The 24,896-nt window shown below is 42.3% G+C and overlaps 1 protein-coding gene across 1 annotated transcript in view; it reads right to left on the bottom strand.

The window, feature by feature from the left end:
* trpc7b (transient receptor potential cation channel, subfamily C, member 7b) overlaps positions 1 to 20,790 on the bottom strand; it is a 58,011-nt gene extending 37,221 nt beyond the window's left edge. Inside the window, exons 1-4 of the mRNA XM_034092127.2 lie at positions 20,220 to 20,790; positions 14,402 to 15,161; positions 9,094 to 9,276; positions 6,123 to 6,287 (exon numbers count right to left, since the gene is read on the bottom strand). Of these exons, the coding sequence (XP_033948018.1) occupies positions 6,123 to 6,287; positions 9,094 to 9,276; positions 14,402 to 15,161; positions 20,220 to 20,701 (1,590 nt within the window). The 5' untranslated portion in view covers positions 20,702 to 20,790. The remainder of the gene's footprint in view (positions 1 to 6,122; positions 6,288 to 9,093; positions 9,277 to 14,401; positions 15,162 to 20,219) is intronic.
* Positions 20,791 to 24,896: the final 4,106 nt, after the last annotated feature.

The following is a 24,896-nucleotide window of genomic DNA, read 5'->3' as shown; positions in this document are numbered from 1 at the left end:
CTATTAACAAAAACATGATCTTCGACTATTTAAAGTAAAATCTCTCATTATGCAGAGTGGACCCCTTTAAATGTCGTATCTTTAAATTGTATAGGTTAGTTAGGACTGATTTAAGTTAAGCAGCATAATCATTTTGTAAGTGGAGATGATGGACCAAATGCACACTATCAAATATACTGTTGGATGATTAATCAATAATAATATGTTATTCTGTGTTATCATAACCACTGATGCCTAATCAGTGCTGTGTTTGACAGACATCGCCGTCAGATCTCTATGGATTTCGTTGAACCTACTTACCCACTCATCATTCTTGGTGCTCAGTTTGATTAAGATAAGATAAGAAGAACTTTATTGATCCCCATTTGGGAAATGTTTGTGTTGCAGCAACATAAAATACATGGCATTGTACAATACAAAATAAAAGACTAGAAATAAACAAGAAAGTAAAAAATATTGAATAAATAAACCACGTACTTCACTCACAGCTTCACCAACTCCACACCGATAGAGGGCGAATCAGCCGCAGCAATTCAAAACACCTGTGTGCGTGTCTAGAGCACTCATCGTGCAAAGTAACTAGTAATTACAGCTGTATCGTATCAATCATAGTATATTGTTAAGCTTTAATATTTAGTAAAGTAGAAGTATAAAGTATCATAACATGGAAATAATAAAAACGATATATAAAGTACAAGTAACTCAAAAGTGCACTTATGTACAGTTCTTGAGTTAACCTCCATCACTGACTGAATCACTAATGAGTCGGCAATAGTTCATTCAATAATGAAATGCTACAAGTGGTGACCGTTCAAGGGAAAGTGTATGCTTCCCTGTATCATTTGAATCACATTTTGAAAGAGTTATTCCTTGACGAAAGCATGAAGCTTATCCCCTAAAGCTTTTTTAAGAATATTTGAAGAATGTTTCTTAATTGTTCTGTCTCTCAGGTGCCGTGTGTGCAGGTGTGTTTCCTTCCCATTAATCTCGGCATGTTTTCTGTTATCTAATTTTTTTTTTTCTTAAGGAGATTTCTAAGGCAATTAAATCAGCTTTTTCTGTCTGCCTTCAACGATTTACTTTTTTGTGCAACACAAATATGAATATCTTATTCATCTATACCAGGGGTGCCCAACCTTTTTTGAACCGAGAGCTACTTTTAAAGTTGCCAGTCTGCCGAGATCTACCAATCCAAATAGAGAGGCGTAGCCATTACTGATAGCCTACTACCAGGTAAATACACACTTCTACTTGTATAAAACTGACCTTTGTACGATTAATACTGCAGATCCTTTATCTTACCTCTTTCTAATCTACACACATAGAAGTATTTAACTGAAGTTACACAACAGTGTTGTTGATACAGAGTTGGAATTTATTCACACGTGTAGTGCCAAGAGATAGGGAGTCAGAGGCGGTGCAATGAAGGAGCAAAAGGGTACTTTATTTGGGAGCAGCAAAGGTCATGTTGTCCGGTTGAAGTCCGGGAAGAAGAGAGAGAAGCCAGGAGGGCACACAACATAGACACATAACATGTCCGTGTGGAAACAAAACTCCAGCTGTAGTTCCATGTGTGAATTATGAACCCAGTGTATAAATAGGTGGTCACTACACAAGCCCACCCAGAATTCAAACATGGCAAAAAATCCTCGCGTCCGTGGAGGAAGCACCACAGGGGCCGAGGAAGGCGGGGTGGCAGGTGAGGGCCGGGCCATGGAACGGGCCGACGAACGGGCCGTCGTAAGGGGGCCGCAGTAGGGAACCCAGCAGGAAAGAGCGCTGCCCGGTGAAGGGAGAAGGCACGGCGGCGGCGGGCATGAAATCTCTGGAAGGACGGAGCGGTATCCCAGGGAGGCAGGAGCAGTCACCCCGGGAGGAAGGAGCGCAACCCGGCCGCAGGCAGACGCACAACGGCGGCGGGCACGAAGTCCTCGGCAGGCGTTGAGGAATCCCCGGAAGAGAGGAGCAGTCCCCCCGGGAGGAAGGAGCGCAACCCGGCCGCAGGCAGATGCACAGCGGCGGCGGGCACGAAGTCCTCAGCAGGCGTTGAGGTATCCCCGGGAAGCAGGAGAGCAACCCGGCTGCAGGCAAACGCACAGCGGCGGCGGGCACGAAATCCTCGGCAAGCCTTGAGGTATCCCAGGGAGGCAGGAGCAGTCTCCCCGGGAGGAAGGAGCCGTGGACAGATGAGAGGCCAGACAGGGTCCCGGAGCGCGCCGCCCATGGGCCGATGGAGCATGGGCGACGTCCGGAACTGTCGAGGCGAGACGGGATCCAGGAGTGCGCCACCCAGTCGCCGATGAAAACGTGAGTGGCGTCTGGAACCGCCGTCGAGGTGGTGAAAAAGGTGAGTGTCCACACGAGGTCAACCGGCTGGTCGAACCTCCTCTCCGGCACCGGAAAAGATGTGTTAACAGTCAGATGTTAACCGAAATATGTCGACAGCCGTTAACAGCTAGCCGTTAGCAGCTAGCTGGCAGCCATGGGTACTGCTAGCCGTCGTTAGCCCCTCGTGGTTAGCCGCTAGTCGTCGTCCGCTAGCGCAGCCACACGTCCCGAAGAAACAACCCCACGAGGTAGCAATCGGGTTCATCCCTACCCAGCAGGTCGTGCATCGTCTCCCTGTTGGTTGGAAGGCCGATGCGGGAATGGCGAGCAACGTCCCCAGCTCTTCTGCGGGGCGTGCACCGAGCCTCAGTCCGCGTGCCGGTGGCAGCCACGGACGATTCCAAAAATCCCCGGCATTTCGAGAAAAAAACCTGAGTTTCTTTTGCCGTTGTCACTACCCGATCCGTCCCCCTGCCCGATCGGTACTGCGCATGTGCGAGATGGTCCGCCGTATTGGACAACTCCGGACGGCAACCCAAGATGGACACTTCACACAGTGGCTTTTAGCAAAGCTCAAAAAGAAAACTCGAGAAAGATGAGTTATTGTTATTACAACGTGACTTCACTATTATTTAACAACTCTTTTTATTGGGTTCTTTTATTTGGGGTTCAGTACATTGTCAGAATAAGTGAGAAATGGATTTAACTTCTGTTAGACAGCTATCATACTGAATAAATATTTACCGTGAATGTATGCAAAAATGTATGGCATACTGTATAGCTGTCTAACAGAAGTTAAATACATTTCTCACTTATTCTGACAATGTACTTAACCCCAAATAAAAGAACCCAATAAAAAGAGTTGTTAAATAATAGTGAAGTCACGTTGTAATAACAATAACTCATCTCTCTCGAGTTTTCTTTTTGAGCTTTGCTAAAAGCCACTGTGTCAAGTGTCCATCTTGGGTTGCCGTCCGGAGTTGTCCGATATGGCGGACCATCTCGCACATGCGCAGTACCGATCGGGTAGGGGGACGGATCGGGTAGTGACAGCCGTGTTCGGGTCTGTCCCGGAAACTTATCGAGACGTTGTCTGGGTCACCAGTGTAGTGCCGAGAGATAGGGAGTCAGAGGCGGTGCAATGAAGGTGCAAAAGGGGTATTTTGGGAGCAGCAAAGGTCATGTTGTCCGGTTGCAGTCCGGGAAGAAGAGAGAGAAGCCAGGAGGGCACACAACATATATAGACAACACATAACATGTCCGTGTGGAAACAAAACCCCAACTGTAGTTCCATGTGTGAATTATGAACCCAGTGTATAAATAGGTGGTCACCACACACGTCACATACTACAGTGGGTAATGTTTTCAAGAAACATTGAACAGTGCTGCCACATATGACACAGGAAAAAAGTTAAAGACTCTGAACCCTTTCTTTGCCATTATATAAAAATAGTGTTGCTCCAAAAGTATAAATTAGGCAACTCAGATCTGAAGCTACACAGGAATCTGCTGCCTAAGTGCAATAAAAAAAGACAAAATTAATAGAATCAAACCCTTTTTGTTGTTGTTGCATTTTAGTATAAAAAGAAATGTCTTTAAAATAGGATGCATGCAACACTAGTTTCTTACCCTGAATTGATAATAGACTATAATCAATTTAAGTTTGCATTCTTATACCATTTTGTACAATAATTATAATGAATAAGTTCAAACAAACTCAAACTTAGGCCCTACAGCTGATTAATAACGGTATCTAACTTGAGTTTTTATTATATCAAAAACCTGTTGAAATGCTACTGTTATTGTTGTTGTTTACTGTCCCCAAAAGCGCGTCGGCAGCGATGGTCGGCAGCCTCCAGGAATGCTTCTTTCACAACTTCGCCGTCTTGGAAAGACTTCATGTGTTTCGCAAGAACGTGACTGACACGATAAGATGCTATGGTAGCAGCCTTGCTCTTGTTGTTGGGCCTGGTGAAAATGGACTGCTGTGCATTTAGCTGTCCTTTCAGGCCCCTCCCCTTTTGGGAGCGTAGGGTAGAATTGGGAGGGAATTCCGTCTCGTAGCGTTTGTGCACTGTTTTGAAATGCCGCTCCTAAATTACCCTTCTTCGATAAAGCCACGCTCGCATTGCAGATGAGACAGATGGACTTTGAATTGGAATAGATACAAAAAGAATCATCCTCCCACTCGGAGTGAAAATGATATATTTTTGGGCTTTTTTGCTTCTGCCATAATTGTGATCTTTTGTGTGTGCGGACTCATTTCATTTCATTTCAAACCTTTATTTATACAGATAAATCCTGTCTGGGACTGTCACTCCTGTTGCCACGGACAACGTCAGCGAACTAGTGCCTTTATATATACAGTCTATGACTAGTGCCCACCAGCCACGCCCCGACACATGGGGTCACGCCAATCACAAAGCTTAGATGCGTTCAAGTGCATTATTCTGGCACAGGAAGATTATGTTACAGGACATTAACGATAAAACAGAATATTGTTGTTCTATTTTTAGACACATCTCACGATCAACTGGGAATCTCCCCGCGATCGACCAATCGACTGGTTGGGCACCCCTGATCTATACCCACTGATATGAAATGCTATTATGTTTGGGGTTCTGAAAATACTTTGTTGTGGAGAACTTAAAATGGAAAACATCATGAGCTGTAGGAGATGAACAGAGACAAACTAGTGTCTGGGCAAGCTACACACACTCAACTAAAACACATCCACTTCTTCTCTGCAAACTGCAATTAAGTATGTATCTATTTCATTATCAGTTCCTTTAAATATTTATTTTGGTCTCTGTTGTTTATCACATTATGAATAAACGAACACTCATAGGGCTGTGACAGCATTCGCCTATTTATTCACACACACATAAAAGCTGCCATATAAAGTGCCACCAGGGGAACTCTGGGGTTAAGTATATTGTCATGTTGACTGCAGGGCCTGGGGATCGAACCGTAGACCTTCTGATTGGTAGACAACCACTCTACCTCCTGAACTACACTTCATAATTAAATATACCCATACTCACATGTGCACAAATTACACAGGTGTATTCGTGATCAGAAGCAGTTTGTGTTGCTCTCCATCGTCTCTTACACAAAATGATTAATTCATCAGTCACACTAGAGAGGAACCACTCTAAAATGCTCAATACTACTTCTGAATCTACCTTCAACACACACACACACACACACACACACACACACACACACACACACACACACACACACACACACACACACACACACACACACACACACACACACACACACACACACACACACACCACTTGATGATGAGGTAAAGGATTATCCAGGTTAATGAGCAGATTTGCATAGCGGCTTGCTGAGCGCCTGTCTGTGTGTCACTTTAGAGATTATAATATTCTTGATGGGGTATTAACAACATGTAATAGAGGGTCTTATGATCCTAAAATCAAATAGTGATTTAACAGTTCCTTTAAAAATCCTATAACAGTAATGTATTTTGCCCCGATAGAAATTGGATTGCCATTTATTATGTCTACATTCTCATGGTCCACAGAGAAATAATCCCGATAACTTTAGTGAAGAGTCTTTTTGACATGTAAACACATATATTCACAGTAAAGAAGAGTGAATACAGTATGCAGCGACAGTTTTTGGAGAGCTGTTTGTGCAGTTTTATATTATTTATTTCAACTATTGTGACTTAGGTGAATCCGAAATAAATTAAACTCTCTGAGGACAGGGGGGACTCTGTGTCGTTTGCTTGTTTGTGAGTGCATGCGTGTTCATACCTTGCTGCATGGCATTATCCAGTAGGCAACAGCCAGAAAGGGCAGACCTGCAGCGACCCCCAGCACCGTCCAGGTCTTCACACACACAGACTGCTGCCTCAGATCGGGCAGGTTCTCGTACCAGATAGTCAGCAGCTGCTGTTGGCAGTTGGGATGGGCCACAAACTGGAAGGAGAGATGGACAATAAGTACAAATCAATGTCGAAAGCAAAGATGAGATGGGGACAGAGGGGAGGAAATGTGAGAGAGGAGAAAGTAAGAAGGGGGGAGAGGAGAGCAATTAGCAGGAAGCCATACAAATTAGCTTTCCTATCTTCGTAAAACATGCAGGAAGGTTTTAGTTTGTTTAACTGATCTATTGAGGGTTCTGCTTACAGCAGCAGCACATTGTGCATGTGCAACAGATACACTGAAATAGTCTAGCAGTGTAACCAGGATATGGCTTATATGACAGACTGACTGCCGTATGGGGGTTCAATATTTAGCAAGAGATATCCCTGCAGATAGTTAGAGGTTAATATATGACTTTTGATTTAATAAAGACTTATTACATTGTGGTGTTGTTCTTTTATTAAGTATTGAAAACAATCGCAATACTTCTTCCACTACAGTTTTATGACACAACAAGAAATGACGTGTGATTGTTTCATAGTGGAACGAACATGGTGGTGCCGTAATGTGTTGGTTTTTAACATCTGTAAATCCCTGTACATTTCTTTCCCTGATATACCATAGACTAGAATTGAATTGTCTTTCAAATAAAATGTAACCGATGTTGAAGTAGGTGTTATGGTATGCCTGTGTTTTTCTTCCACGTGTTGTTGTTTTATGGTCCATGTACATCTTTTGGACAATATGTTCACTTATATTGTCCCACTCCAGCATTCTGTTAATGCCAAAAAGCAGAAGATTGGTTTTATTTATTCTATTTCTGTACAGTATTAAACATAAAGTACCATTGGTAAACCTGCTTTCTTGTGCTTTTCAATATCATCAATGCAATGTGTGTAAATAAAAGTTGTGGTGGTCAAGATCAGCCTAAGTAGCAGAGTGTGCAAAATGGTTTTCAATTTAGAGCGTATACTGTGTATCCATTGGAATAAATATATTATTCCAAACACTTTTGTATTCACAGGTGCCACTTGTCTTCATTCAGAATGAGAAAAGGTCAACAAGCAGGTTATGAAATCAATTTAAAATACAGTATGCAAAAAGTAAAAAGGCAGCAAATAAGAAGCAGCAAGTGTTTACATTCATTACTCAAGAGTATTCGCTTCAATAAATAAGGGTTGGTCCGTTCTTGTTGCTGACATAACTCCAAGAAAAGAAGTGATAAATGAAAACTGATCTCTTGGGGAGGAAAGGATGGATGTTTTTCTTCCAGCTGCAGGAAGGATGTGGACAACAGGGCAATCGATGCTCAGTTGGAGGTCAACTAGTCGAGCAATCAAACAGTGTTTGTGTATCGTTTTTTTGTGTAAGATGTGAGCAACAGATTACATCGGCTCAACTCTGCTCTACCTTGATTTACACTAGCCTCTTTGTTTTCTCCCACCATCAATCCTTCTCACGCCTTCACCATCAGCCCTGACTCATGTTCAGGGAGCTTTTATCTGATGACGTATGACAACCATCTGCTCCCGTACGGCGATCGAAACACGCACAAGTCTAATTTGTGTGTGTGCACTCAATCATTTCTACATTCAGAGGGAAACCACACACAGCCATAAAACTCCCCCATGCACACTAAATTGTATTTAACATAGTTTCCCACTGGGGTCCGGTGACCAGTCTATCAATTCATGACCCCTTCAATTAACCCTGCCTGCATCCGGTCACATGCATTACACAGCCAGGCTTCACCTGGTTGCCATGGCAATCCATCCCTCCCGGCCTCCTGTGTAATTAGCCGCCTGAGTAATGGTCACGCTCTCTTGTACAGGATAAACACACAGCTCCAACTCACACACAAACACACTCCACCATGCACACAAACACTTGGGATCTAACTGATTAGAGAAAACATGCAGTACATGAAGGTCAAACAGGCATGTGTGTGTGTGTGTGTGTGTGTGTGTGTGTGTGTGTGTGTGTGTGTGTGTGTGTGTGTGTGTGTGTGTGTGTGTGTGTGTGTGTGTGTGTGTGTGTGTGTGTGTGTGTGTGTGTGTGTGTGTGTGTGTGTGTGTGTGTGTGTGTGTGTGGTGGAGAGAAATGGGGAAACGACATTCTGTTTGACATTTTAGTAAGCACACCTCTGCTCAGCAGGGATAAGCTCTTTGTTGTTTTTAGAGGGGCCCTCTGAGGCCACATGCACACAAAAACAAAACCATACTGTACACGCAAAAACACAGACACACAAGAAAAGTAAAGGTTATTTTTAAAACACTGTCACGACTTCCCGTGGGGAGTACTACTGAAAAAAGTCGTAAAATATCCTGTGGCTTTAGAAGAGCTTGCAAACATCTGAAAGAATAACCCATGATGATATCATATTGATTTCATCATGGGTTATCTTGGCTTGCCTGAGGTTAAATATATATATATATATACATTTATAACAGGCGGCCTACAGTAGGTCACAATATTGGAGCATGGAGTTTGAAAGGGCATTTATCAGCCACTCAGAGTTCCTCAAGAGGCATTATCAAGCTGCATTATGGGAAAAAAGGATCAAGTGTTTGGTGCTTGACTTCTTTTGAGACCAAGGGCCCTATCTTACATCAAGCCCAGTGTTAGGGTGAGGTTTAGAAGCAACGACTCCTTTTAACTGTCACATTGCTAATGTCAGACTAACGCAGTTGATACTAACAATGGGTTGTTAATCGTCCTAGAGGAATAGATTCTTGAACTTAAAAAAAATGTTTTCTTGTTTAATAGTATCTGAAGAAAAGTGAAAAAACAAAACAAAACTACCACTGGACTTTACATGCAGTAGATAGTTGATTTATCGGTTGTTTTTGTGTCATCTTACCTTCTTGACTTCGTACTTGATGGCCAGTATGACGCGGCTGAGGCATGGTCGGTTGTAGGCGCTGGGGGGGCACACGTCCACGTCGCCGTTCAGTATGGCTTCCACCTCCTCCGTGTTCCGACAAAGATCCAACACACCCACCACAAAGTCCTTACACTGCATCGACAACTTACGGTAGTCGTTCTGTCAGGAAGAGAGCACAGAGGGCATGAGAAACTTGACTTGACTTTGAGTTAATTATTCAAACAATGTGTTTTGCAGAATTCTTTGAACATGGGAGGAAAGCTTTATACTAATATGAGTGAGTGTACAACTGCCTCTTCTGTTTTGTCTTTTTTAACTGTCCTCGTTTGCTCTTGATATCCTACATTATTTTTGACATGTTCCTTGCACCTCAGATGTTCTAACATGAAGCTTTAATCAAACTTTTAACGAAACACTGTGTGTCATGCTGTCATGTCCTTTTTAAATCCAAAGTTTCTTGCCAGCTGTGCTGTGTATGCCTCTTCACCTGTACGTGCTTCTTTATTAATGGCTTGAGAAATGTCAACTTCATAGGCATTTATTCATTCATTAGAAATTGATATGTTTTGAGTGTGAAAGGTTGAAAGGTTGATACTGTTATTTTATTCATGACTTTTCATCTTAAATAAATAAGCTTAACTTTGCAAATATAGTCAGTGTATTTTTTACCTTTATAATTGTAGTTTTCCTATGAAGAGGGTACACTTGACCTGCTTTATCTTAGTCGTCAGGCAAATGATTAAAAACAGATCAAAAAGCGTCATCCTCACAGTAATCTGACTTTGGAGAATAATTACATCTATGTTACATTCCCAAATGCAAACATCACCAGAAACGCCTCTGGTTCAACAGAAGAGACCTAAACCCCACAAAAGAGCTGAATAAAGGGAGACACTTTGCTTTTGTTATGCTCACTTTAAATTATCATTAAGAACATTCCCATCAAACTTGATTTCTGCACTGCTCATAAAAATAAATCATTGTTAAGTAAGATCCCAAATATTGCGTGATGAGCGCCAGAAATAGAAAAAAGTAAAAATAATAGTTGGGTTTGAGAGAGAAAACACAGAAGGAGAAGAAACACAGTGTGGACACAGGAGGCTAATCCAATTCAATGAACATACTGTATTTACTTGTTTTCCTGGGGAAGCAACAAAGGAACTCTGTACATGTAGGTTCAGCAGAGTAATACATTGGCTACTGGTGTAGTCCTGTTGTGTCTCTTTAAACGTATGAAGCCAAAAACATTGACAAATTGTTGAATATCCCAACTATGTTAACTCTATATTCTGAAGTGAATGCATTAGTGTTATGAGTATGTGGCTTTACTCTTTGATTTTGATGTCTGCCTGCAAGGCCTGTACTTAACTGGAACACGTTTTCTCAAGGTCTTTTCATTAGTTGACTGAAAAAAATATCACATTTGTATCTTATTTGAAACCTTTTGCTGGCATTCCTGATGGGTTGAAACTAATACGAAAGCCACACATTGCATAAGTCATGAAGACGATGTGAATTTTTGAGAATTACGAACAAATCCAGAAAGGCACTTCAACACCCTTGTGCACACGGGATAATAACTCTTAGAAAGCAGATACAAAATAATATATTAAAGGCCTCTCTTTACTTCCTCTTCCGAGTGTTGGAAATGGCTACTAGTGCCAATTATCAAACACCAAAATGCAATTTGACTCTTGCTTACGGAAGCCTAGTATTCGGATAAAACTCTGCTCACTTCGCTAACATTTCTGTCCAGCCTTTTCATCCTATCTTCTCCTTTTCTTCCAGTTTTCAACCCTTTGTTCTCTGTCTTCCCATGTCTCACACTCCTTTCTTACACTGTCCCTTTCCCTTCTGTCTTGTTCTGTTTGAACATTTGGCTGAGGAGGTAATCAGTCAGCGGACCGGTGCTTCTGGCAGGTTTTTAATCCCTAGGGAGTGTTTCTTATTGTGCATTCACAGCTGTGTTTGTTCTGTGTTCAATCACAATACAGTATGTTAATAATGCCTGCTTTCATACCGTCTTTTACACAAGGTCTTCCCAGTAAAATCATCAATTCAGCAATATTTTACACAGTGGGAAATTACAATGTTACACCTGCCTTTGTTAGAGCAAGTGTGAAAGCAGGTATGATACACATATGTATGTAAAGTATGTTCTGTAGTGTGGGTGTGCCTACTGAACATGAACATGATTTGCATTCCTCCAGTGTTTGACCCTATAGGTAAGGTAGTTCCGGTATGACTTGGAGAGTATCCGTCTTGAATTTTAAATGGTTTAATCCGATTTGTGAAGTCACAGTGCGTTTTAACTTCTTACTCTAATACCTGTGATGCAAGTCATACATTTTAAGATCTAGCCATTCAGGCTTGGATTTATCATATGTAAAAAAGTCTGAACAGCATGTTAGATAAGGTTGTTGAAAAGGCTTGTCGCTATCTGCAAATTAAAAAGTAAAATCCTGGAATCAAGCAAAGGTAGCAAGCATCTATTGGCCCGTCGGGAACATGAAGGAAAAGGTGGCATTTGGTGTTTGACCTTTTGGATGATAAGCGGGAAAAATCAAGAACCAACTTGTGTCTGTTAACATTCAGGGAGAGGCACGCTTAAGGGTATGGGATGAACAAGAATGTTTTCTTAATCAATCATGACACCATAGCATAAGACATCAGAGGACACACATCAAGAACACCCATCACACACATGCAGTTGATGTGAAAATCCAATCACAATTCCGGTTATTTGGTTTGTGCCTTGCAGGCTGAGATAAAGGAGACGGAATGATGTTGCAAGATTGAAAATGGGGACAGAGCAGTGTGACGCAGAGGGTGAATGGTTACAGATCAGTGAACTGAGGGGGAAAGAGCCCAGCGTGTGACACTGAGGGAGGGAGTTGTATGATGAACTAATAAATCTGTGTTTAGCAGAAAAACGACAGTTCCTATTATTCAGCCACACAGTATGTAACACTAAACATATTAAATCAAACCGTAAATTAAAACCATCACCTTCAAATGTAAGTATAGGAAAACCTAAATGTATCATGCGTTAAATATATTATCATTGAGGTTGCTCACTGTGCAGACAAAGCACATTAAATTAAAATTGAATTAAAAGCTTGTACTCCAGTGGACATTATTGGTGACTTGCTCATCTTCATTTAAACACAAGTAAACTATAATTGGTACAACATAAGGATAGAAAGATAAATGATTTTGTAAACTAAATGGATATATCTCTCTCTCTTCTTTTGTCCGAAGGGCTTGTGTATGTGTGTGTCTGTGTTTGTCCAAATGCTCTTTTGAGAAATGGATGGGCTGTCTTAGAAGGTAAGATGTTTTAAGATAAATGTGAGGCTGTTAGGAAGGTCTTGATAAGCCTTTAGCAGTCTCCACACAAGCAGCCAACGTGCACCACCAGCAGCTGGCTTATCTGTGCACACTGACAGCTTGCGTATGTGCGCCAGTGCCTTAAAAAGTGCAGTTTGAGGTATTTGGTTGCACTTCGCCTTCGTGTACATGTTTTATTTTCTGTAAGCACAATTTGATACATTGGCCAATACTCGATTCCTGCATTTCGCGTGGTAAAATGGCAACAGATTTTTATTTGGGTGCCACTCCACATGTTTGATCTTAAAAAATTAAGATATTTTTATCCTATATTTAATTTTTTGAATAGGAGGATATTGATACTGATCTTACTTTTTATCTCGGGGCACAACCCAAATTACTTTAGAATGTTTTTCAAGAAAATGTCAAATCTATAAAAACAAGAGAGATCATCAAACACAGAAAACAGTAATAAGGAAACAAGTGAACATTGGTGTAATTATTAATATAATGTGATTCTACGCCCTAGTTTTTCATCTCCATTTTAATTTCCCCTTTTGAAAAATAATGTTGCAATGCTATTGGCAAAAATGTCTTTAAATTATTTTGGATTTTGATGTAATAAGAAGATGATGTGACGAGGGGCTAGGAGACGTATAAAGACAGAAGACAGGGGGTGATAATGAGATGATAATGAGACGGGTGAGCTTCAACACAACGCTGGTCCCTCAGGTGAGCCCTTCTCATTATCTCGTCTGGAGGCAGGGAACAGAATGACAAGCAGAAAAGCCTGACAGGGAAATACAAAGGTGGGCAGAAAGACCGAGGAAAGGATGAGGAAGAGCGGACAGAAATGAACAGAGAGCGGAGAAAGAATGCAGCAACAGATGGGCCAACAAAGGGAGACAAATAAGCAACGGAAATTGTAATGTTATCAGACTTTTGTTATCTGATTGGTTTCATTTCATGATCATGCTTTCAATTTGAATGATCTCGGTTATAAATATAATTCAATATATTATCAATGTGAGCCGAGCACTTCTGGCCACTCCAAGGTGAAACATCTGTAGTTTTATTGTTGATGCTTATTATAAAAAGAGTCACATCACAAACAGTATATGCAATATAACAACTCTTAATAGAAACTAAAGGAAAATCATGAAACAAAATAAACTGCAATATTGAATATAGCAGTCAGGAGGTTGCATTAAATAACATCATGATAGTAGTATAGTATTTGGCCAAGGTACACCATTACGTTGGAATGAGAATGCTGTGTAAATGTGATCTTGTAATATTTCATTTTTGGCGAGAAACTTGAAAGAAATAGGGTTATTTCACAGAAATGTTGCTGATATCATTTAATATGAAGTGAAGTTCAAATAAGCTGCATTTTATCTTGGTGAATCACTCTGTTGGTGAGGGTACTGGACAAGTGTACCAGCTGGCCCAGAGGAGGGAATCATCTTCCTCTTCACCTACAATTGCAACCAAAGCCTGCCCAAACCTCAGTGTAAGTGAGTGGCATGTTATACCCCCAGCCCGAGCCAATCAACCTGCTTCTCGACAGTTGCCAGCATATCTAAGTAGTTTAGATGAACACAAATGTAGATTTTTAGCTTCAGTTACACCAATAGTGTGTGAAGGCCTGCAATAAGGAATGTCGTAAAGCCCTTAGATCTAACCACTCCAAAAACATTATTTACTTTTACACAAATTAACTATGTGTACACGCACGCACGCTATAGGTAAAAACATTGTCTGAGAAAGATCAAACAATCTCTATTCTGCGCTTTTCTGCCTGAACCTCATGAAAAAGTCAAGAAAAAATAGACAAAAGAGTGCAAAAAATGCAAACATAGATTTACATTATAGCTGTTTTATCATTCTATATTCTCTAAATGAAAAAGTAATAAATGGCTAAACAAAAACATTAAAATGAAAACCTCCTTACCTTGAACTCTGTCTCGATGTTGGCCAGCCTTGCCAGTTCGTTGCTGAGCTCCAGGGCAGTGAGCACAGGGTCTTCACTGCTGAGCGACAGGTACGCTGCACTGGCCAGGCCCTTATACGCATTCATCCTGGAGCGTGAGTGACTGAACGAGTCTATCTTCTGCTTCTCCTCGCATTCTAAACACTTACAGAAGTAGTCATGAGGCCTTTCTATGCGGGCCCCCTTCGTCAAAAGGATGTGGACGATCTCGTACTCCTGGCAGTGAGCAGCGAGGATGACGGGTGTGACGTCGTGTGAAAAACGCGTCCCATCCTCGTCATAAGCATAAAAGTCGTCATCACGCATCTCCTGCTCCACAGGACTCAGAGCAAGTCGGATACCTCCGCCAAAAGCAGGGTGGGCAAGAATAGCTTCAACAATTCGAACGTAACCTTTGGAGATAGCCAAAAGCAGGCCATCCCCGATTCGGGCCAAACCGTTCTTCTTCAGGAGCAGCTCAGTCACTTCTAGATGCTCATTGCCCACTGCGAGCTGCAAAGCATTCTGGCCCATGTAGTCGACACAATTGAAGTTAAGGGTTTTGGACTCTTCCAGCATTTTGCGGACCACAGGAATGTTTCCATATTCAGCAGCATCCAGAAAACGCTCCTCCTCTGCGGTGAGGGCCGAGCCTCGTTCATTGAACATGTAAGCCGGACCCCGCACGGCCTGGCGACGCCCCTTTTCTCTCAGAGTGGTGTGACGGCGATGCATGGCTTCCCTGGGGACAGTAAAGTAGAGAACAAACAGTGAGGAGAATCAATCAGAACAATTATATCAAATGGAGGCAGGAAACAAAGGTTGAATCAGAGAAAGGATGATGAAGTGATGGAGGGTGACTGGTAGAAAAAGTTGAGTGCAAAAAAGCTAATTTTAGAGAAAAGAAGAAACGACAGAATCATTAGTTACATCTACCGGTGATAAAAAAAAAAGTCAATCACAATCAGCAGTTAACTTTTCCACTAACCCAAGAGAAAGCCACACTGTTGGGCCATCTCAGGTCAACAGCTCTGATTGGCAAAAGAGAGATTCAGCTGTCACCATAATTGGCTCTGGCATAACAAACTCACACTACAGTATGACTGAGTGGTCTTCCAGAGAGACACTTTGGTCTGTGGGGAGTCTGTCATTATCTTTTAACACACAGATACACACAGGCATGAACACGTTCCTCCAGTAATGTTCAATATGTCTTTATTTGTTTTCTTACTAACATGAGGCCAATTTGAAGTGACACATCTCAGCAAGACAGGGCAGGTATAAAATCAATGTTATCAATAGGGAATTGTCCAGCTGTACCTTAAAAAGAAAAACCGCAGTAATCACACCTCACACTGAAAAACACATTTATTTCGAATGATTGTACTCCTCATTGTATTTCAGAGACACAAAGAGCCACAATGTCTGCAACTGCTGTGTGGCCTGACACTCTGACCCGCACCCACACACTGAAAAAATGCCTTGATGTCTCCCAAAGCTGGAGAAATGAGAGGGAGAAAGACTGAGTGACATAGTGTGTGCAGAGGATGACATACTGAATATGGGTAAGCTTTCAAATAAAAACTGGGAATGGAACATTGGTGGAAATTAATACTCAGAACAATAACTAGCAAATGAGACTTGGGATAAATTATATTACATGCTATTATGATAAACTACTTGCTGCCTTGAAGAACTTCTAAAGCAGAATTGGCTCGTATTGTCCAATCAAAAGACTTTCATTCCTTGTGTGCAATCTGAATTGGTGCAGTGACCTTACAAACAATTAATACCCATTTTAGTTGTCGTTTATGTAATTGTGTGTGTATGTGGTGTGATGTGTGTGTGTGTGTGTGTGTGTGTGTGTGTGTGTGTGTGTGTGTGTGTGTGTGTGTGTGTGTGTGTGTGTGTGTGTGTGTGTGTGTGTGTGTGTGTGTGTGTGTGTGTGTGTGTGTGTGTGTGTGTGTGTGTGTGTGTGTGTGTGTGTGTGCACAGAAGGCATACTAACACACGTGCCCATTGAAGGGAAAGGTGAAAATGGAAACCTGTTCATGGTGGAAATATTCCCTGGGGGCGTGAAAGGATGTGGAACTGAGATGACGAAGAGAGCTCACCAAGGCAAATCACTATAGGGGAGTGAGAGTGTGTGTGTGTGTGTGTGTGTGTGTGTGTGTGTGTATGTGGTGTGATGTGTGTGTGTGTGTGTGTGTGTGTGTGTGTGTGTGTGTGTGTGTGTGTGTGTGTGTGTGTGTGTGTGTGTGTGTGTGTGTGTGTGTGTGTGTGTGTGTGTGTGTGTGTGTGTGTGTGTGTGTGTGTGTGTGTGTGTGGCCTAGCATTACTATACTTGTGGGGACCTACATAAGTTTACACAGTCACGTGTGGGGACTCGCCTCCCTTATGGGGACAAAATGGAGGTCCCCATGAGGGGAATCATTAATTTTAGGGTGAAGACTTGGTTAGGTTTAGGATTAGGGTTAGGTTAAGGGTTAGGCATGTGTTGGTTATGGTTAAAGTTAGGATAAGTCTCCAGGAAATGCATGTAAGTCAATGTAATGTCCCCTGAAGTGATGTATACATGGTATGTGTGTGTGTGTGTGTGTGTGTGTGTGTGTGTGTGTGTGTGTGTGTGTGTGTGTGTGTGTGTGTGTGTGTGTGTGTGTGTGTGTGTGTGTGTGTGTGTGTGTGTGTGTGTGTGTGTGTGTGTGTGTGTGTGTGTGTGTGTGTGTGTGTGTGTGTGTGTGTGTGTGTGTGTGTGAGAGAGGGTAGTTGCCAATGTGTGATGAAGGGGTATAAAAGGTCTGCAGCTTTTGATTTTCGATTTACACAATCAGCTGCAAGCCTTCAGCTGCCAATCAAGATGTCTTAATAACCTCTCACGCATGACCAACAAAATAATAGAAATGTGCCCAGAAAGACAAACATGTGTGTGATCAATATTCATGCAAACTAACACAACAACCAGTGAATACGGCTTTAAATAATGTATAGTGTTTGAAAGGTATTTGTTTTTAAAGCCGTTTTGAGTTGATTTATTATAATGCACTGATTGGTTGCACCTTATATCCCCCCAACGCCAACCCACACTCACAGATATGTTTGTAAGCATCCGTTTAGATAACCTTATAGCTCAGCAATGAATTGCCATTTTCCATCCCTCTCTATCTTCCTCTCCATCCATCTCTGACTGTTTGTGATTCTGATCAGAAATAGAATTGACCTGCCTCATGTCTGAGCATAATTACAGTGGCAGGAGGAGGCAGACATAATGGAGATGGATGGATAACAAGGGTGTTTGTGTGTTCGTGCGTGTGTGTGTGTGCGTGCGTTTGTAGGAGATGGATAGAGGAACTAGAGGAGGGATTGTTTATATATTGTATTTGTATGAGTTTGTATACCAAGTGTGCTTGTTTGTATTCTTACATTATATAATGTTCTTAAGACTAAATTAATTATCATATAATACTATTGTTGCAACCAAGATGACCAGACTTGGATGCTTCAGGGAGAAGAGACCATTTACTACAAAATACACCCACATTATATGCAATCCCATTAGTGTCACCTCTCGGCCTACCTGTTGAATATTAGTCCAATATTCAGCCGGCATTAATCCCTGCTTTTACACAAACACCTGGGGGGAAGAATCCTTTTCACATTTCATTTGATTCACCGTTAATGGACTGGTTTGATGCAATCTTGCAATATGATTATGTGGCAACATCTTAATCCCTAAACCACACACTGCACCAATTCATTCTGTTACTGAGTGACTACACAGTTCTCGTTTTGATGTTTTATCTAAGGCAGAAGCTGCTGCAGATCACTCAAAGACCCTGTCCAAGCAAGCAGCTCCCTCTCCTATTAACAACACAAACTGTCAGAAAAATGAGAAACTATCCTGCACTACTGCTACTGGTCTATAACTACACTCCAACACAGTGGCATTATATCAATGAAATTATATTTTAAGTTATATCACAGTGGCTTTACTTTGATTTACAGTATATGACTCCAATATGGGGTACGTTAGTGTTGAGGTGCCTTTGACCAGTTCTCATTTCTAATACTTTAAGATTTAGCTGCCAAGAAACAGCTCTTTAAATGCATGAACAAACTACAGCCATGCCTCTGGTTACCACATGTTAGCTGACAGCCAGAAGGTAATTGCTATGTTGTTAAGCCAAGAAAACTTTGTGACTGGCCACCTACAAAATAAATGTTGCAGTAAAATGATTGTGATACATTGCTAGATTGGGGATTGTACGCCCATCTATAGAAACATAGGCAATTATTTTTCTTGAAATGGCAATCAGCAGTACCGTATATAAGGCCTTTATACGGAGGGGCCCTGGATATTAGCAGTATCTATAAATGCTCACATGTGCAACTCTCTACATGTATTTCCCCCATAAATAAACATTGACTGTAACAAATGCAGTTTTCAAAAGGTGCCGTTGCGTTATTTTACAGTCTTATTCCTATCGATGAATATGAGCACGTAGAATGTGCTTTTAAAAATCAATACATTCTAGTGATGGGAAAAGTGTTTGAAAGGCACAGAAAGATGTAGTGGAATAAAATATGTATCACTAGCTGTGAGCTTTTCTGTCATGAACTCTGTATAATCGGTTCATCCTAGAGCTGGAGGTTGGGCCACTAAGTTCATTATTTTCAGTTCAAGCTATCAAGTAGGTTAGGTCAATTACCGGTGAACTAGAGAAATGGAAAGAATGATGAGAAAATGAATCAGGTTTGAATCAAAATTTGAGGATAAAGGTGAAAAATAACTTTTGGCTCAGAATTAGAAGGGGGTTATATTATCAGTGACAGACGTGAGTGGAATCTTAGACGAGTTACACTCTCAGCCCTTTCTCTTTATCAACCATGCACACATGGACACTCTTTCAAGCAGTAAATTGTCAATTTTAAGATCAAAGGTGAGCTGCTCACCATATTTCACTGGTAATGAGAAACAGGCATGTTCCCCCTCTCTTGTGCTCTCTTTCACACACAGACACACAAAAAGGCGTCCGACATTTAGTCAGGCATCTGTGATGAGAACATACTGATTATAACCCTTTAAGTTGAACACTGGTGTATCAAAGTAACAGACCAGGGAAGATCAAAGAGCCAACTCTGCGTCCTGCCATTCTCACAATCTGGAAGTCGAAATTGAGCTGGCAGTGATCAATAACCATTAAGTGTCACCATTTTCCTTGCTTATGTTTCCTGAATGCAATGGATAGTATCCACCAAATGCTCTTATCAGCACCTATCTCACAGTTAGGAAGTTAAATAAATAGGAAAAGATATAAATACATTATATAGGACACATCAGTAATTTGGCAAAGCACTGCCATTAAAGGTGTAATGATATTTTGTGCATGTTAAGTGTGTGTGAATAGGGTGTTTCAATCATTTCTATAGTCCTTTCAGTGACTGCATGGGACATCTATGATTGCAATTCAAGCAGTACACGAGAGCATGACGGCCTTAATAATAATGGTCTATTCTTTATTCTATTTACTGCTTACAGGTCCATTTAATCCATAAAGGACCTGTAAGCACAGCTGAGAGCTGATCAGTGTCCCATGCATACACAGGTCAATGCATCTGGCTCAGTCCAAATACTGGCTTTACTCTACTCTCTCCAACCCTGACCTCTACTTGTTGACACCTAGGTGGATTCATAAATAAGCACATATACTTTACACAAGGCCTGACAACTGGTGACTTTACTTATTTATCATGTTGGGGGTGATGAACCAAAGTTGTGGGTGAATATGACAGGATGGCTCACGTTTGCCTGGTGTCGGAGTTGAACCCAGTGTCGATGAGCTCAGTGGAGTGGTTCCCATGGTCCGAGAGCTCCGGAGCCCCGTGCTGTCTCTGTCCGCGGTGCTGAAGGCGCTCCGCGTTCGCAGCGCCTCGTCCTCTCCATTTGGGTAACGGGTCATGGCGGTCGTACAAATCATCTATTCGCACCTCTTGCCGCGAGCTAAACGGAGAGTCGGTGTCCCCGGTTCTCCAGCAGAACTTTGGCGGCGAGTAGTGCGGGGAGTCCCCGGGTCCCAGCTTCTCCGCAGACAAGTGAAGACACTCCGGAGTGGCGAGGTATGGCGGGTCTGTGTCCCCCAGCAGAGGACAGGCGGAGGAGAAGAGTTCCAGGGGCTGCGGTGAGGAAGGAGATCCTCCGGGAAGACATACAGTCAAAGGCGGGGAGGGAGACTCAGGGAGCCGGGCTCTCTCGCCGTTGTCGGTTTCCTCTGCTTCGTCAAACATTGGGAGAGTTCTTGAGAAGTATATATGTCTGGGTATGTGGCAGAAATTTAACGATGTTTGTCAAAGTTTTAACCGCACAAGTTTCTTCTGCCGCGCAGCAGCGACAAGTCGAGTCTCTACCTTCATACAAGAGTGCGCGCACTAATTTGAGAGCACAGAGTGCGCGCGCAGGGAGCCAGCCGTTTACAAAATGGAAGGAAATGAACAGCAACACCACATTACAAAATAATATTACATGTAATCATTACATTAACTTTTGGGGGAAACAAAAACGCAACATGTTCTTCAAGCTATATTATAGTTAAACGTTTGAAATGCTCTTTAAAACACATATTTTACCTTTTTGTTAGCAAGCCAACAGCATACAGGTCAAGTAGCTCAATTGTCTTCTTATACTTACAAATTATGGAAGTTGTTAAGTACATTAATCAAGTACTGTAGTTAAGTATACATTTGAAGTACTTGTTTACGTTTTGTGTAACTTTATCAATCAATCAATCAATCAATCAATCAATCAATCAATCAATGTTTATTTATATAGCCCAATATCACAAATGTTACATTTGTCTCAGTGGACTTCACAGTTTGTACAGAATAGGGAAAGCTGGGTTATTCGGAACATGAGAGTACACAGGTACAGACAGACAGAAGGAAGAAGTAAGGTGTCAGAATCAGAATAGTCCCACGGAGGGACATTTGCGTAGTTACAGCAGGAAAAAGAGCCACAGACAGCTTAATATGTTACATGCATTAAAAAAAAAAGTACTAAGTTATGAATACAAAATATAATAACAAATAAAAAGTTACATAATTTTCTACACATCCTGTAACAGTTCTTAGGATTTAGCAGCCAGGTATATTACACAATTATTAACGGCATATATATATTGCACATATAGCACGTATTGCACATAGTTGGATGGTATTTAGCAGCAAGGGGTGATATTGTCTGTGTTGTGGTGTGTAGGGGGGGGTCTACTGGGGGCTGTGCTGGTTGTATAGTCTGACCGCTGCAGGAAGGAAGGACCTGTGGTATCTCTCCGTGAGACAGCGGGGGTGCAGCAGCCTGTCGCTGAAGGAGCTGCACAGTGAGGACAGGGTGTCCTGGAGGGGGTGAGACACATTGTCCAGCAGGGAGGACGGGACTTGGCTGCCATTCTCCTGTCTCCCATCACCTTCCACAGTGTCCAGAGGACTCCCCAGGACAGAGCTTCCTTACCAGTCTGTTCAGTCTCTTCCTGTCAGCAGCCGCGATGCTGCTGCCCCAGCAGGCCACACCATAGGAAATGGCTGATGCCACAACAGAGTCATAACATGTCTGAAGGAGTGCCCCCTGCACCCCGAAAGACTACAGTCTCCTCAGCAGAAAGAGTCTGCTCTGTCCCTTCTTGTACAGAGCAGCAGAATTATCAGTCCAGTCCAGTTTATTGTTCAGATGAACGCCCAGGTATTTGTAAGATTTCACAATCTCAATGTCCGCTCCCTGGATGTTCACTGGTGTCGGGGGGGAGTGTTGGCACCGTCTGAAATCCACCACCAGCTCCTTGGTCTTCGCTGCGTTCAGCTGGAGGTGGTTCCTCACCACCAGAGGGTGAAGTCCTGCGTCAGCTCCCTGTCTTCCTCGTTGGAGATGAGGTCAACGAGGGCGTCAGAGAACTTCTGCAGGTGACAGGTTGCAGTGTTGTGGGTGAAGTCTGCAGTGTAGAGGGTGAAGAGAAACGGTGCCAGCACCGTCCCCTGGGGGGCCCCCGTACTGCTGATGATGGTGTCTGATTGACACTCCCTGGTCCTCACGTACTGTGGACGGTTGGTGAGGTAGTCCAGGATCCAGGAGTTGAGGTGGTGATCCACCCCCGAGAGCTGCAGCTTGTCCCCCAGGAGCGGGGGCTGAATGGTGTTGAAGGCACTGGAGAAATCAAAGAACATGATCCTCACAGTGCCCCCAGCCTTCTCCAGGTGGGAGAGGGACCTCTGCAGCAGGTAGATGACGGCGTCACCCACCCCGATGGCAGACTGGTAGGCGAACTGCAGCGGGTCCATTGATGGTCTCACGAGGGGCCGAAGGTGTCCAAGCACCAGCCCCTCCAGGGTCTTCATCAGCTGTGGCCTTCTTTTTGATATAAACACATATTTTTACTATTGTTCTGAATGCAGGAAGAGTTTTTTTTTAGTGCAGCTTATTGAATACTTCTTCCAGCAATACTTATAACTCTTACAACTCAGCACACGTTACGTTTTACCTTGTAGCAGAAAAAAACACAAACCAATTGAACCTGGCGATTAGGTTACTAAACTGCTGTAATACAACGATTTTCAACGCCGAGGCAAGTCTGCAGTGTGACCAGAGTAGTTAGTTTTGAAGTCATGCTTCAGAAGAGGAGAGATAGTGAGACAGAGAGCAAGGCCATCCAGTTGAGGGAGTTGGAGGTTGGTCGGGGATTGAAAGGGTTAACATGCCCACCTGTTGTATGCCAATTACTGGTACTGACATAATCCTGTTGTTGCCTCAGAGAACAAGCAATTAATACTAAGAGTAGGGAACATCTTACCTCAGCGCTGGATTTATTTTGTTTATTTTAAATTGAGGCCTGTCTTGATCTTTGGTAAGTTTAAGGTCTCTGTCTTTAGATATGAAAAGGAATATAGTGAATATAGTGTGTGTGTGTGTGTGTGTGTGTGTGTGTGTGTGTGTGTGTGTGTGTGTGTGTGTGTGTGTGTGTGTGTGTGTGTGTGTGTGTGTGTGTGTGTGTGTGTGTGTGTGTGTGTGTGTGTGTGTGTGTGTGTGTGTGTGTGTGTGTGTGTGTGTCTGCCTGTCTATGTAATTAGAAGCAGATACCTATTAGTCACGATGGAGACTTCCTGCACCCCCACACAGACAATGAGCAGCCCTAACCCAGCGCTTTGATCTATTCTTGTATTTATGCAACCAACACATGCACACATGAACGCAAAATAAATCTAATTAAACACAATGCACATGACAAAATGTTGTCACTGATGTTCACATTCAAGAATGAGGTACGAGTCGAGAGGGGAAGTCTGTAGTTCATTCTGAATAACTGGATTTGTTTACTAGATACAGTAAAACACAATGCTTTTGAGTTTTTTAAAATATGGATTTGTTATTACCATACTCATTTTTTATTCTTAATCAATGACACGTCCATTACCCATATCACATTTGCTTTTGAATAAATAAGTTCACTTTCCTGTATTTCTTGACTTTCTTATCTGGAAGTCATAAAACATGCTTCAGGGTCTATACTTACTTTTGTCTCACTCCAGTGGCTTGAAATTGATTAACTTAATGACAAAAAAGTAATTTTCAGGAATGTTATTAAGTAATAAATCTTTTTTTGATGAAATTAGCAAACCAAGAGACCCGTAAAACATTTCAATGTCACATTTTCACATATTTCTTATATTAGAGTGACATGATTCAAATGAAAAAAACGGCAAAGCAGCCCTGCAGGATTAATTACTCTAATTAAATTGAAAATTGTAATGATACTGTAGAACTGGTACAAGCCACTTTTTCACGACTGTGTGTTTACATTTGAAAGTTGCCAGTAAATCACTGACTTGGGCTTTCATAGCAAATGATCTAAAAGCTTTTCACATACAGTGTAAACCTGGTGACCATGAGAGGAAGAACATCTAATGTAACTGAAAATTACTGCTGACATATGTTTGTGTTAGGGTCTGCCATTGTAACTCTTATCTTTCTTTGGGATTTTGAGTACAGAAAGATGGTCGTAAGCTTCAAGCTTTCAAAGCTACAATACGCCTTAAAAAAATATTTATCCAGAGTTATTTTTATTTTGAAAACCAACCAAGCTTACACTGCATTTAAGGAAGCACCTCATGGAAGAGGAGAGTCTGTGTCTTGGTGAGTAACGGCCCGTCCACACAGCGGCGTGCGTTTAAGCTTCCAACGCTTCTGCCCATTCACTTTGAATGGGGTGACGTCACTTTTAGCCGAACTGCATTTTGGGAAGCGACGTGGAGCGTTGCTGGCGTTGCTCGCTTCAAAAGTTGAGCAATGTTCAACTTTTGACGACTCGACGGAGGCGTCAGCCATTCGAATCATATGCCAGTACAAGCTCTAGCCAATCAAACCGCGTTCTTGTGTGTCTGGGGCGGGAGATTCATGTGATTGGTTGTTGGTCGAGTGTCAGACACGCCTGCCGGCAAG

The sequence above is a fragment of the Pseudochaenichthys georgianus genome, chromosome 10 (assembly GCF_902827115.2).
Source record: "Pseudochaenichthys georgianus chromosome 10, fPseGeo1.2, whole genome shotgun sequence".
In the NCBI taxonomy this organism is placed as follows: domain Eukaryota; kingdom Metazoa; phylum Chordata; class Actinopteri; order Perciformes; family Channichthyidae; genus Pseudochaenichthys; species Pseudochaenichthys georgianus.
This window is presented reverse-complemented; position numbering and strand designations above follow the sequence as displayed.